The sequence below is a fragment of the Diadema antillarum genome, unplaced genomic scaffold (assembly GCF_040938485.1).
Source record: "Diadema antillarum isolate AM-2024a unplaced genomic scaffold, OU_Dant_1.0 seq00000129_RagTag, whole genome shotgun sequence".
NCBI classification, from domain to species: Eukaryota; Metazoa; Echinodermata; class Echinoidea; order Diadematoida; family Diadematidae; genus Diadema; species Diadema antillarum.
This window is the reverse complement of record NW_027271207.1, coordinates 218,062-231,500: the sequence shown is the minus strand read 5'-3', so window position 1 is coordinate 231,500 and position 13,439 is coordinate 218,062. Positions and strand designations below refer to the sequence as shown.

Genomic DNA, 13,439 nt, shown 5'->3' with positions numbered 1-13,439 from the left:
CGCTGTATTCATTACACAAATTTTATGTACTGTATGCAATGATGCAAGTTTTCCAACATGCGAAGCCATCCACCGAAAGCAGCATATTCTTACCTTTACCACACAAATGCCTTTAGAGTCATGTACAAATGTACCCATTTGTTTGAGTGTACTCTATTGTTTCTACTGGCAAGGGATGTTGACGGCTGTGTACAATGATCAACTGAATGGGAACAAAGCAAAAAAAAAAGTGTCAGCAAAAATCGTGGTGTCTGATTGGTTATTTGTTATTTCAGAGACTCCTTGTAACACAAAAAGTTAAGGGAATGTCTGTGTGTACCTGTTCTTTAAAACTAGCTGCAGATTAGAATAGGGAGCTTTAGATTTTCACGACACAGATGCTCAGTAGAGGAAAATACCTGTTCTGAGCATGTGCAAAATTGCTTATCAAAATAAATTGATCTATTTATAGCTATATTTCTCTTTTTCACTACCTGATCAGGTCATTTTTACGCCCGCTCAACTCAGGGCGCAGAGCTACTCTGACGCACTGTCATATGGGGTTGTGTCTCTGCATAATTTAAAGCTACTTTGCAACACAACGCAGGAAGAGCCGAGAGGAGAACGTTTAATGCAATCGTCTCAAATGTCAGCGTCCCAAATCTAGAGCTCCCTATATCACAAGTACAGTGGACTACCAGAACGAAGAATGCTGATGTCAGAAGTATTGTTACAATACAGTCAAATTTCTCAAGCTTATTTGTATTGTATTGTTTTTCAAACCCTGATATGATGAACATTCTTCACAGCAAAGTGATTTCACTGTTCTTCAGTTTTCTTCTTTACAGACACTGTGTGTATATGGTGTGTTCCTTTGGAACAGTGCAGTAAAAATTGGACTTACGTAAAATGATAATTTTTTTTTTTTTACATGCACATGCTCGTCTGATCACTCAGCATTGTTATGTAGACTGGTTTTTTGTCATGTAAAGCTCAGTCTCCTCACAAACAACATCCTACGCATTAATTTTTTTTTCTTGTCAACACACACACACACACACTTTCTTAATGATATTCTTTATTTGAAAATCACTCAACATCAGGCTCTTTTCACAATAATATTAATTCGAAAAAGAATAAGCAGCTCTACTAACTTGCGCTGCCGAAATCACATTCTTTTTTTGTTGTTGACATACACTGTTTTTGCAAATCAAACCATGTATACACACACACACATCAAGACCAACTTTCAAATCATTGGGGTCTGCTTCGCAACGACACTAAAATAACAGACACATTCCTCATCAGCCCACAAAAAAGGCGTTTTTCACATACACACCTACATGCCAAAAGACACAGAGAAGAACTGTAAATGCAGACTTGGACATTGGCAGCACAAAAGATGACACTCGGGGGTTTATTTCACTGTTTGGTGTACTACCCAAGAATAGCTTTTTAATACATTTTCTCATTTCGGCTGCAAGTTCACAGTTATAATCACATTCAAACATGAGATCTGGTCTCATTACAACTGAATTACCCTTGCACATTCATCTAAAGATGAATTAGGAACAGTCATCCTATATCAAGGCTATGCAAAAAGCAAATTCATTACATTTGGTTTGGTAGTGAATATGTCATTTGGGAATGACGGATATTGAATAATGACAGACATCTACAGCATGATAATCAAATGGTCAATATTTGAGGTGCGACACCAATGTGTTCACATAGTGCACCAATGCTGGAAAAGAGAGAACACCGTTTTTCAAATTTACAAACTGCAAGTCAGTTGTGACAGATTAGCAAACACATTTCACTACAAGTGAGTCAACACAGGCTTGGGATTGGAATATCTTTTCCATCATCTTTTTTTGTTTTCCCATCAAGAAAGTCTAACTATAACTTATAAATTTCACAATATAAATTCTCTTCTTTGGTGCCCCCAACACTAAGGGCGGATAGGGAGACTTGCCCGGAATTACTGTCTATGAAGGGAGACATTTCAGGCAGGTGCCCTGGGGCTATAGTTTAAGAGTCTTGGGACTTTCTTAGGACTGTTCTTCGGCTAGCCTGTTGGCCTTCTCGGAAACCTCGTCGACGTTGCCTACCATGTAGAAAGCGACCTCGGGTAGATGGTCCAGCTCACCTGCAAGTAATAGAAGAGACGAGTACGTCTTGAAGCCGACAAATAGGTCTGGGAAACTACTGCTCCACAATCATACCAAGACTGCACACACATTTTCATTTTCTCCTCTGAAAACCAGAAAGACTTTCCTCGCCCTTTTCACTGCACTAACAATTTTTCTTGTAAATCTAGTCTTTCGCAGATGGCAGTATATTGCGGCATCAACAAATCAAGCTTGAGTGAATTCTGATGGCACACATAACCTAACCTTGGAAGCAGACTAAGAATAGAAATGCATTTTCTGCTTTCAGCACCAGATGAGATGGTCATGTTTAGCATCATCCTGCGATCATGTCACACCCCTCCAAATTTCCCCCAATATCATGAACCCATGTGAATGGAATCAGTCACGCTATGCAATTTGCGAGTTCCAAGAAGACTAAAAGAAATTACAGCAATGGCATTTTTTTCTGGCAAATAGCCCATCTGCTTTTCAGTTGATCACAATTTGTTGCAAATTACAATTCAAGCCTTGAAAATAATGTCTCTGGCGATACTTTGTAGTGAAGGCATAAAAAGGCCATGCATCTCCTGAGACTTGACTGAAATATACAGTTATTTGCACTCATACATCCCTATATATTCTGTCTACTTCCGAGCACTGACATACATACGTGTATTCTTCATGGGATCTGCGGAGCACCATACTCCATGCACCACACATTTAATGAGTCCAATTTTTTGTTTGAATCGGGACATCTTGACAATTTTGTGGTGCTTAAATTCGCAATAATGGAGTACAGTAATGAACTAAGAAATGAACTCTTGCACATCACATTCATGTGAGGATCAGAGTTGATATCCTCATGTGTTGTTGAATTTGTGAGGTGCACCCGACCAGCGAAAATAATAAAAACGCTGTAAAAATATATGGCACATACAGCATTCACTTTACAGAAAACCTCTCGACCACATGATCAGAAGAGTGGGAGAGGAGAAACAGGAGTTGGAGGAGGGAGGAGAAGGGGGAGGGGAGGGTGTCAATCACTCACCTGCGATGATCATCTCGAATCCCTTGATGGTCTCCTCCAGGGTGACCAGCTTGCCGGGGCTGCCTGTGAACACCTCGGCCACCTGGAAGGGCTGGGACAGGAAGCGCTGGATCTTCCTGGCGCGGGCCACGGTCAGCTTGTCGTCCTCAGACAACTCGTCCATACCCAGGATAGCGATGATGTCCTGCAGGGTCTTGTTGTCCTGTAGAGGGAAAGGAACAAGGTGGGAGAAGTGATGGACTAGGCAAGCAGTTCTGAAGAGCAATATTTCCATGCTGACCTTTCCTCACTAGTAGCCTCTGTCGACATATTCACATAGCGCACTTCTCATATGGTTGTGCATTTCAGGCTTTTCAGTGTCTGATCTTGCTAGCAGTGCTAATTTTACTCTGTATTTTTTCAACTACCTCAAAAGAAAACAATCCAATCTTCTATGATGTTCTTACATGTTTCTGTGTACAATCCAAATACAGAAGATTCAATTCTACAGGAAAGTCAAGTGTAGGTATTGAATTCCTGTACAACACTTGCACTACAAATGGACCTCTATGAAAAAATTCCTTAATTGCTGGGGGGGGGGGGGGGGGGGGGGGGGGGGTCCACAAAACTCGTAAACATTCATGCCAGTACCTGCAAGATCTTCTGCACACCACGAGCGATGGCATAATGGCGCTCTCCGACGACGTTGGGGTCCATGATACGGGAGGTAGAGTCAAGAGGGTCGACAGCGGGGTAGATTCCCAGCTCAGCGATACCACGGGACAGCACGGTGGTGGCGTCCAAGTGAGCGAAGGTGGTGGCCGGAGCAGGATCAGTCAGATCATCAGCGGGCACATAGATGGCCTGGTGGCGGTGGCAGAGAGAAAATCATGTTTCATACTTCTGAAGTCTGGCAATTGACTTCAACTCAGACAAGAAATACAACTGGTGTGACTTCAGCTTATGCAGAGTAGACAGCACAAGCCAAATATCATTGCATGTCCTAAAGACAAACAAACACGAGTCATTACTCCTATGCAAACTGGCCAAAGTATTTATTGCATTTGTCTTAATTGACATCAATCCACACAAAACTATTTAATGTTTAGAGTAATAGCCATGATATATATCATGGGCATACATACTCCAGTGGGACTCGAACCCATGACCTCCTGATTGCCAGACAGGCATCAAGTCGACTTGACCACCAAACTTGTCCAATAGCCTTTGTTCTTATACCTTATACTTGTACTAGCAGGTACTGCGTATTTATTCAAATTAAAAAAAAAGTTTTGCTCATCAGTAGGTTTCTATGGAACTACTAACTCAGTAATATGCAATGCCTCTTGGTAAGATAAAGAGCGATCAAATTGTGCCTAATGAAGAGTCCAGTCATTGTAAATGTAAACTCACCTGCACAGATGTGATGGATCCCTTCTTGGTGGTGGTGATACGTTCCTGCATGGTACCCATGTCAGTGGCCAGAGTGGGCTGGTAACCCACAGCAGAGGGGATACGACCCAGCAGGGCAGACACCTACACACACACAGTATGAAAAGATGAACTTGGGTAATCAACACTAACCTCAATGACTCCAGGTTTTGCAAATGTTCAAGGGATAAGTATGTGATGCCATATCGAAGGAGAATTCTTTTTGCATCATTTCCATAAAACCATTCAAATACACACTGACTGTAACAGAATAGCTCATGTCTCCAATCCAATTACAATACAAATTACATATTGTGTTTTTGGGGGGTTTTTCTTCTGATGATGAATACAGCATGTAATTTCATTCTTTCGGCACAGAATTTCTTGAAGGACAACTAAAAGCACATCCTTTTTTTTTTCTTTCCTTCAACATGAACCAAGCACATAATCATAACATGCAATTAACCTGCATGTATATCTGGAACAATAAAGGGAAAGTCTGGTAGAACATGTAGAAAAGATTGCACGCAGCCAACATAGGGCTATTACATTTGTAATACTTGTTTCATGTATCTTGCATAATGCTTCTATTATTGTCTGCACTTATAGCATAGAGAACTTTACAATTGTATCCCCAATTCACTGGATATATTCAATGTTCACTTTTGTAAGCAACGTCACAAAGTGGCACTCTAGGCTGCTTCTAGGAAGCATGCCTAAACATCATATCATCATCTGAATCCTCATTTGCTCCAAGGTGAAGAGAAGCGACATAGTAAAGAAGTTGTTCCTAGTGCAATATCCACAGGGATTGAACCCATGACCTTCTGAATATCTTCATACAAGGAAAAGTAGAAATTACGCGGTGCGTAACATATGTCCCCGCCGGAAGTAGCATTTTGTAACAAAATGTGCAATATAGGTAAAAAATCAAGGTCAAAGGTCAAAGAAGTCAAAGGTCAAAATTCTGTGTAGAAGTTTTGAAGCCCTCACCTAGTGCCATCACATAAAGCAAATGGAATCGAAATTGGGTTAGAAATGGCGAAGGAGTAGCATTTTGTAGCCAATGTACAATATAGGTCAAAAATCAAGGTCAAAGGTCAAAGAAGACAAAGGTCAAAATTCTGTGTAGAAATTTTGAAGCCCTCATCTAGTGCTATCACATAAAGCAAACGGAATCGAAATCGGGTTAGAAATGGCGAAGGAGTAGCATTCTGTAGCAAAATGCACAATATAGGTCAAAAATCAAGGTCAAAGGTCAAAGAAGTCAAAGGTCAAAATTCTGTGTAGAAGTTTTGAAGCCCTCAACTAGTGCCATCATATAAAGCAAACGGAATCGAAATCGGGTTAAAAATGGCGAAGGAGTAGCATTTCGTAGCAAAATGTACAATATAGGTCAAAAATCAAGGTCAAAGGTCAAAGAAGTCAAAGGTCAAAATTCTGTGTAGAAGTTTTGAAGCCCTCACCTAGTGCCATCACATAAAGCAAACGGAATCGAAATCGGGTTAGAAATGGCGAAGGAGTAGCATTTTGTAGCAAAATGTACAATATAGGTCAAAAAATCAAGGTCAAAGGTCAAAGAAGTCAAAGGTCAAAATTCTGTGTAGAAGTTTTGAAGCCCTTACCTAGTGCCATCACATAAAGCAAACGGAATCGAAATCGGGTTAGAAATGGCGAAGGAGTAGCATTTTGTAGCAAAATGTACAATATAGGTCAAAGGTCAAGGTCAAAGGTCACGACTGAAATTCTGTGTAGAAGTTTCAAAGCTCCCATGTAGTGCTATCATATAAAGCAAACAGAATCAAAATTGGTTCATAAATGACAGAGAAGTAGCAAATTGAAGATTTTGATCACACACGGACGCACACACGGACACACGGACACACGGACGGACGGACAGACGGACGGACGGACACACGGACACACACACGTACGGAGCCCGTTTCATAGTCCCCTGCTCGAACTCGTTCGGCGGGGACAACAAGGACACTGACCTCTGAACCAGCCTGGGTGAAGCGGAAGATGTTGTCAATGAAGAGCAACACATCCTGTCCCTCCTGGTCACGGAAGTACTCGGCAACGGTCAGTCCAGTCAAGGCAACACGGGCACGGGCACCGGGGGGCTCGTTCATCTGACCGTACACAAGCGCCACCTATAAGGGGACACAGAAATTCCTTTGTAAATACATACATTACATGCATGTACACACAGCATCACACTGTGTGAGTGAGGAATAGTTTCATGACTATTGTATTCTACACCCATGTAACATTCACTTCCGTGCTTTTCTAGGTAGTGAGTAAAGCTAGCAAAAATTGCACCCTGTGATAAGTGGAAGGTATAAAAATATTGGCTTGCTATGCTGACTCTAAATCAAAAAGAGACAACTTGCAAAATCTACTAAACACCAATAAATTTTTCTACAGGCTGCTCTACTAAGCTATCAGCATTTTGGCTCTTGGCCACAATGAAAGTGACTTGACTGTTCATGGCAAAAGATTTGTGAAATACACAGAACCATTCGGAAGATTAATTCAAACACATCACAGTATTATTTCCTCATACACTACATCTTTCCAATATTACATGATAGCATCTGTGATTTCCAATGTGACAGAATTTTTATCACCAAGCTTTTACCAAGTCTTCCCACTGCAAAAAGTGGTAATGAAAAATTCTCTAACTCAATTTAGTTTTTGTAGATAAAGGAACAACGATGACCAACCTTTGATGTGTCATCCTTGAGGGAGATGACACCTCCTTCAATCATCTCGTGGTACAGATCGTTGCCCTCGCGGGTTCGCTCGCCGACACCGGCAAACACGGAGTAACCTCCGTGGGCCTTGGCCACATTGTTGATCAGTTCCATGATCAGTACAGTCTTTCCGACTCCAGCTCCACCAAAGAGTCCTGAGAGCAAGGAATGAATCGCAAGTATAGCACCCCATGAATACTGATATTGCATAGCACATCAGGCCATGGCATCTACCTCTGAATATCTTCCAACTCTTGTCTTACGACCCCCAAATCTCCTCACTTAGTTTTGTTAGATTGTATCTAGTTTCACTGAAAACTTCTAGGCTTCTAACTCATCATCATGGCAAAATAATGCGCAGGTGGCCGGACAACATGAAAACACAACTCACAAACATAGGTTATGCATAGAATACCATTTTCCATCAGAGATAAAGACATCGAGTCTGAAAATACTTACCGATCTTTCCTCCCTTGGCGTAGGGGGCGAGTAAATCAACGACCTTGATTCCCGTGACAAGGATTTCCTGTGCTACACTCATCTCAACAAACTCTGGGGCTTCTGCGTGGATAGCTGCTCTCCTGTGATTAAAATAAACACAAGATGAAGGAAGGTCAACACATTGTTTCTCCAGTCTACTAAACCCAGTATTTGATATACAGCCACCTATCAATTTCACATGCATGAACATTCCCATTTTACACCACATAAAGAAAACACTAAGCATTTTCAGATTGCTTTAAAACGAGGAATGTTCGCGTGCAATTTAATTTCGCAAATATCGCGAGAGCCGAGTTTCACAAAATTAAAATGCACGCTAAAAATCTTGTCTACACTACATGCATTGAATGTTGAAGGCAACTCGCGAAAATTTCATGCCGCAAAAATATTGTGTTTACAGTATAAAGAAATTATAGAAACTAAGAACAATACAATTCACAATTATTTTTTGTGGGGGAGGAGGTGGGGGCAGAACATTCTTTAAAGTCATGTTACTGTATTCCAGCTTTTGTTTTTTTTTTTTCAGACAGACGATCGGACTAAGATACACAGACTTCAAAAATATAAGCTACTGTCTAAATACAAAATATTGACAAGTTTGTTGCTGACAACATGAAAAGCCTGCATGACCCAAGACCATTTCATATTAAGTCTTGAACCCCAAGCATCAATTTATGACATCAGCCTTTTCAATTTCAACAGGAAGAGCTGCATGAATGCTATTGATATCATGTCATGTATGCCAAGAATATAAGCACCTCTCTGTTGGGATTGGTCCTCTCTCATCAATGGGTTCACCAATGACGTTGATGATGCGTCCCAGCGTCTCGGGGCCGACGGGGATGCTGATGGGGCTGCCTGTATCGACGCAGGCCTGGCCTCGGACCAGACCCTCGGTACCGTCCATGGCAATGGTCCTCACTGTGCTCTCACCTGGAGATGAAGAGGAAGATTCAAGATCTTAATTTCTAGCTTCCAAAAATATTGTCAAAACCACATTATCAACAAAACTTTCTAAAAATCTTTAAAAAAAGAAAGGGACAAACAGAAAGACAGATGAAGGAAGACACAAAAACATATCACTGGCTTATTCTATCTTCAAACATAATTACAGAAGTCATTAAAAGTTCACATCAACAGGAGATAATTCACACCCTTTTGCAACAGTAATCAACTCAGCAGTCTCTAAATCCACCCTTGTACGCGTAATCACACTACTAGTATATGTTATTAGTCAGTGTGATTCTATGAATTCGGAACTTGCCGACTTTAAAATAAGCAATGAGGGAAGACACACTAAAAATTCACAACAGATGTATCAAAATAGACATTGATCAGCAGTTGCGATCTTAACAAATTTTCATTTGTAGAGGGAGACAAACTGAAGAAACTCAAACCTGAGCCTTCACCCCTCTGAATAATATCTTTCTTTCAAAATAGACATTGCGCCTGAGAGCAAGGTTTAGTAACGGCTTCAGAAACAGGGGGAAAATTAAATTTATGAACTAATCATTACACTGGTTTGGATTTTCTGTTCAAATAAGAGAACACTTCTTGCTTGCTCACCAAGATGCTGTGCAACTTCGAGAACTAATCTGCTTGACCTGCCCTGGACTTCCAGGGCATTGAGGATGGGAGGGAGATCATCATCGAACTGGACGTCGACCACAGCACCAATGACAGCAACGACTTTTCCCCTGGGAGTTGATGCTGCTGCCTTGGGCTCAGCAGCATATGTTCTTCCTGTAACATGCAAGCAATACATAAATTGCCATGAAACCACACATGTAATTACTCCTGTTTGTTTGTTTGTGGTGTTTTTGTTTGTTGTTTTGTTTTGTTTTGTTTTGTTTTTGTTTTTTTGAGGGGGGGGGTGTTTGTTTGTTTTTGGCTGTTGTTAGTTAGTTTGTTTGTTTGTAGTGGCACAGTTGGGAAATTACAGGTATTTCTTGCTACCCTAAATGAACTTATGTCATCTTGCAGTGAACACACACCACCAGAACACCCTAGCATGGTCAAGAATGCTAGAAAATAGTTGGTTGCTGCTACAGCCCAAGTATTCTTTGCAAGAGATGAAATGAAAAAAAAAAAAAAGAAAAAAAAGATCATGAAGTCCTGCAGTCACATCACACATGTACAATTGGAAAATGAATAATGAACACAGTAATTTCAACCTTATCACAGCCACACACACTGGCATACATTTTGCAATGCTTGACCTTGTATGCTCAAACAAACTGCTGGATCATGAAGGAGCTTATTGCCTTGAATTAACAAGACTGAAGCATAGCACACCAGCATTGTCTGTTTCTTCCGACACCAGTACATGCATTTGCAAACCTCTGCTACACTTCAAATTTATTCACTACATTCAAAATTTCTCTCTGGGCTAGCTTCATGTGAACTATTTCTTTACTCTTCATTTCATGTTCTGTAACACCTTTCACATCGAGATGTAAGTTTGTACACAGCCAATCACAGTATTTTTCAGATCAGCATGACTTCGATTTTTTTTTTTCCTTTTTGTCACTCTGATTAGTTATTAGTCGATGTCATTCTGTAAAGACAAACTTCCTGAAGTTTTCAACCAAGAGACATGCGTCAATTGAAGAAAATTCATGACTTTCAATGAAAAAAAAAAATGACTAATTGTTTTTGATGCCAGAGTCACAACAATATGTCTGCTTGATGTCATCTTTTTCTTTTTTCCTCAGAACCACATTTTCCACATGATGCAAATTTCACAAAAATGTCTAAATTTTCAGAAAACAATATTTTCCATGGTATATCTCAGCAATGGGTCAGGGGAAATGTGAGCTTTTCATAAAAAATAGGAAGATTTGTGAAATTCCCGAAATACTCACACTGTTGATTTAGACTGATCTAGATTCTACTACTGTTATATAATGAACAGTTGCAGAGTTCTCATCTACAGGTACGTAGGGGCAACAAATGGGTTTGATCATAAAGTTCTATAAAAATTCTGAAGTTTTGAACAGAATAAGATTTTCATCAGATAAACATTTTGCTATATGTGCCCCTCTCGTTGGCCGCAATGCCTTTTGTTTTTTGATCAAAGTTACGGCCAAAAAAAATGTGCCCTTTTTCTTGGGGCCGTGGTGCCCTTTTAGAATGAAAGTTATTATTTATGACGTATGATATGCCCTTTCTCAAAGTCTCTTTAATAAGCTTGAACAACTTTCCTGATCTCAAATATCATACCTTCAGTTCACTCGCGTCCCGATATATCTGATTCAAACTCAAAGTATCTTTACGAGGTACGAGACGACGTGTACGTACACGTACGCCCGACCGGCTTTTACCGTCCCGACTGCCTCCGCAGCGCAGCGGCCGCGAGTATGTACTAGCTAGGCAGCGCATATTCAGATAGAGTATTAGTAGTAAAGATCCAAGAGTGAACACCAAGTTCACCAAGAAAAAAGAAAAATCCCACGATGCCAAGGTGTGCCAGACTGGGGAATGTGGAGGGGTGGAGAGAGAGAGAGAGACCAATCAACAGAAGAAACCGCGCGTGGCCTCTTGGAAAAAGTGCCCTTTTTCTAAATGGCCTTGCCCCTCCAAAATCCTATTTCGAGGCCTGCTATATGTAGTTACTGATTTTACATATTTTAGGAAACGTTCGAAGTCAATGTAAATGTAGCAACAGTTTTCCATGGTTAGGTACAAAGTACCAATAGTTGGGTGGAATATGCATGAATTTTGACTTTTTGGGTTTGGGAGTGACTTAACACCAAACTGACTGACCACTGGAAATCAAAGTCTATGAAGAACTTATAACAATACAGCTAAATTCAATGCACTAGACTCCAGACCCTACATGGCCTAGATGTGGTCCAATTACACTTTTGATTCATCTCTCATTTCATTATTCTACCCAGTGTTTTTTTTTTAAATCTTTCTTTGCTTTCTTTTCTTTTCAAACATATCCATCTCTCCCTTTCTTTTCTTTATAAAATAAGTTTCTCTTCTTTCTTTCCTTACCTTATCTTTCATTGTTATTTTTAAGTGTATTTACTTTTTATTTTGTAAACCTTTTGTTTCATTTTCCCGGGTTTACCATTTTAGTATCCCTCCTTTCATATCTTTCCCCCCTCCCCTCACCTAGGGCCTATCCTTGCTTTTCCCTTTATATTCTTTTACTCTTGTCTTATAACCACATTTTTTTTTCACAATCTTCTTTCATTCGCACACACACACATGAACAACAGTCCCAACAACCTCAATCAACTGCTAATGCGACTCGGTACTCGCGGAAAGAAAGGCAAAAAAAATCTTTTTAAAGACACTATAGTCGACAGAACTTCTTGCTCTGGTCGCTGCGCTTTGCTTTGAGATCACTAACGTGTTCAACGTTAACATTCAGATCGAACGCTGCGCATTTTGTATGACGAGTGTGATGCGTTGAAAACCATTGAAAACTGCAACTGCCTCTGTGCGATGCATTTATCACAGAGCAAACTAGCTGCAATCGTCAGATTGCGACACGTGTAAAAGTGGCTTTATGATTGCGACACGTGTAAAAGTGGCTTAATATTAAACGGTGAAAATTCCATTTCACTAGACTTGGATCTCACTCAGATGCAAATATTCAAATGGCTGTTGCCACTGATTTTGCACTCGCACTCTTGTTGTAATGTTGGATATTTGGCCGGATATTTTAGAGCGAGTTTCACATTTGTCCTGTTTTGTGAATGTTTGGAGATCAATTGACAAACAGGTACAAAAGCACACTAGCGCCAAAATTTTGGTAAATGAAAAAAAAAAAAGGGAAATTTCACAGCTGGGGTTCAGCTCTTATAAAACTGGTCCGGTGGCAATGCAGCCACTGTACTGTACGCGACGGGCGGGCACGTCTGCCAACAAATTGCAATGCAACACATGTACTGATCCCCATATGCATGCATGCATGCGGCACATCTCTCACACTACATCATCTTGCCGGCAGTGTTCCCGATCCATAAACTTAAGTGACATGATACACACAAATTCAATAAATTTCGTCCACTTACTGTTACATGTTGCAGTAGGTAGCCATGTTCTACTCGTCTGTGTTAAGACTGAATGTGAATATTGTGTTTTGGCGGCTTTTACAGCCGAAAAACACGTTCTTGCCACCCTGCTAAACATGGCGATGTCTGAATTCTTGCCAGGGGTCACGCATGCGGCGCCGGCAAATATCGGAAGGACTCGGAGAACTTCGGCAAGGAAAGGTCAATTGATCATGTGACCGAAGATCTTCATTCCCATTGGCCCCAGCTGATCCAATGCGATTATCGATATTTTTGGCAGCGCGTGAAATGAACCGTTGTTTTCTACCCGTGCGTGCCAAACATTGAAAAAATTCTTTGCGATCGACGTCGATATACAGTGGAAAAAACATGCATTCAACATCAATTTGGTAAGTTGCAGCAATGTGTTATACGTTTGAGTATTTTAATGTAGTTGATTCAAATAACAATGAAATGCAATCGAGAAAAATGTTTCAGAAACGGGGTTTTCTCGATAAAACGGGGCTTACACACAAGCAGAAGTACGGGCGTACTCTGTACAGGCTAAACCAAGGCGGCGGCGGGTGTGAGCAACAGTTGCATA

General features: G+C 40.6%; 1 protein-coding gene across 1 annotated transcript; it reads right to left on the bottom strand.

Annotated features, from left to right (window-relative positions):
• Positions 1-1,366: 1,366 nt before the first annotated feature.
• Positions 1,367-12,999, bottom strand: LOC139727385 (ATP synthase subunit beta, mitochondrial). Its single transcript, XM_071638343.1, has 10 exons — positions 12,857-12,999; positions 9,393-9,569; positions 8,585-8,759; positions 7,785-7,906; positions 7,296-7,480; positions 6,564-6,722; positions 4,552-4,674; positions 3,790-4,002; positions 3,160-3,361; positions 1,367-2,128 (listed from the first exon to the last, which is right to left on the bottom strand). The coding sequence occupies exons 1-10, from the start codon at positions 12,972-12,974 to the stop codon at positions 2,031-2,033; spliced, it is 1,572 nt and encodes a 523-aa protein (XP_071494444.1). The 5' UTR covers positions 12,975-12,999; the 3' UTR covers positions 1,367-2,030.
• Positions 13,000-13,439: the final 440 nt, after the last annotated feature.

Bases quoted from the DNA above. Each gene is read 5' to 3' on its own strand.
- LOC139727385 (XM_071638343.1), bottom strand. From the start codon at position 12,974: ATGTTTAGCAGGGTGGCAAGAACGTGTTTTTCGGCTGTAAAAGCCGCC. The intron at 6,723-7,295 runs GTTGGTCATCGT...GTCCCCTTATAG, and splicing joins TCAAGGATGACACATCAAAG to GTGGCGCTTGTGTACGGTCA. The intron at 2,129-3,159 runs GTGAGTGATTGA...TATTACTTGCAG, and splicing joins ATTCGAGATGATCATCGCAG to GTGAGCTGGACCATCTACCC.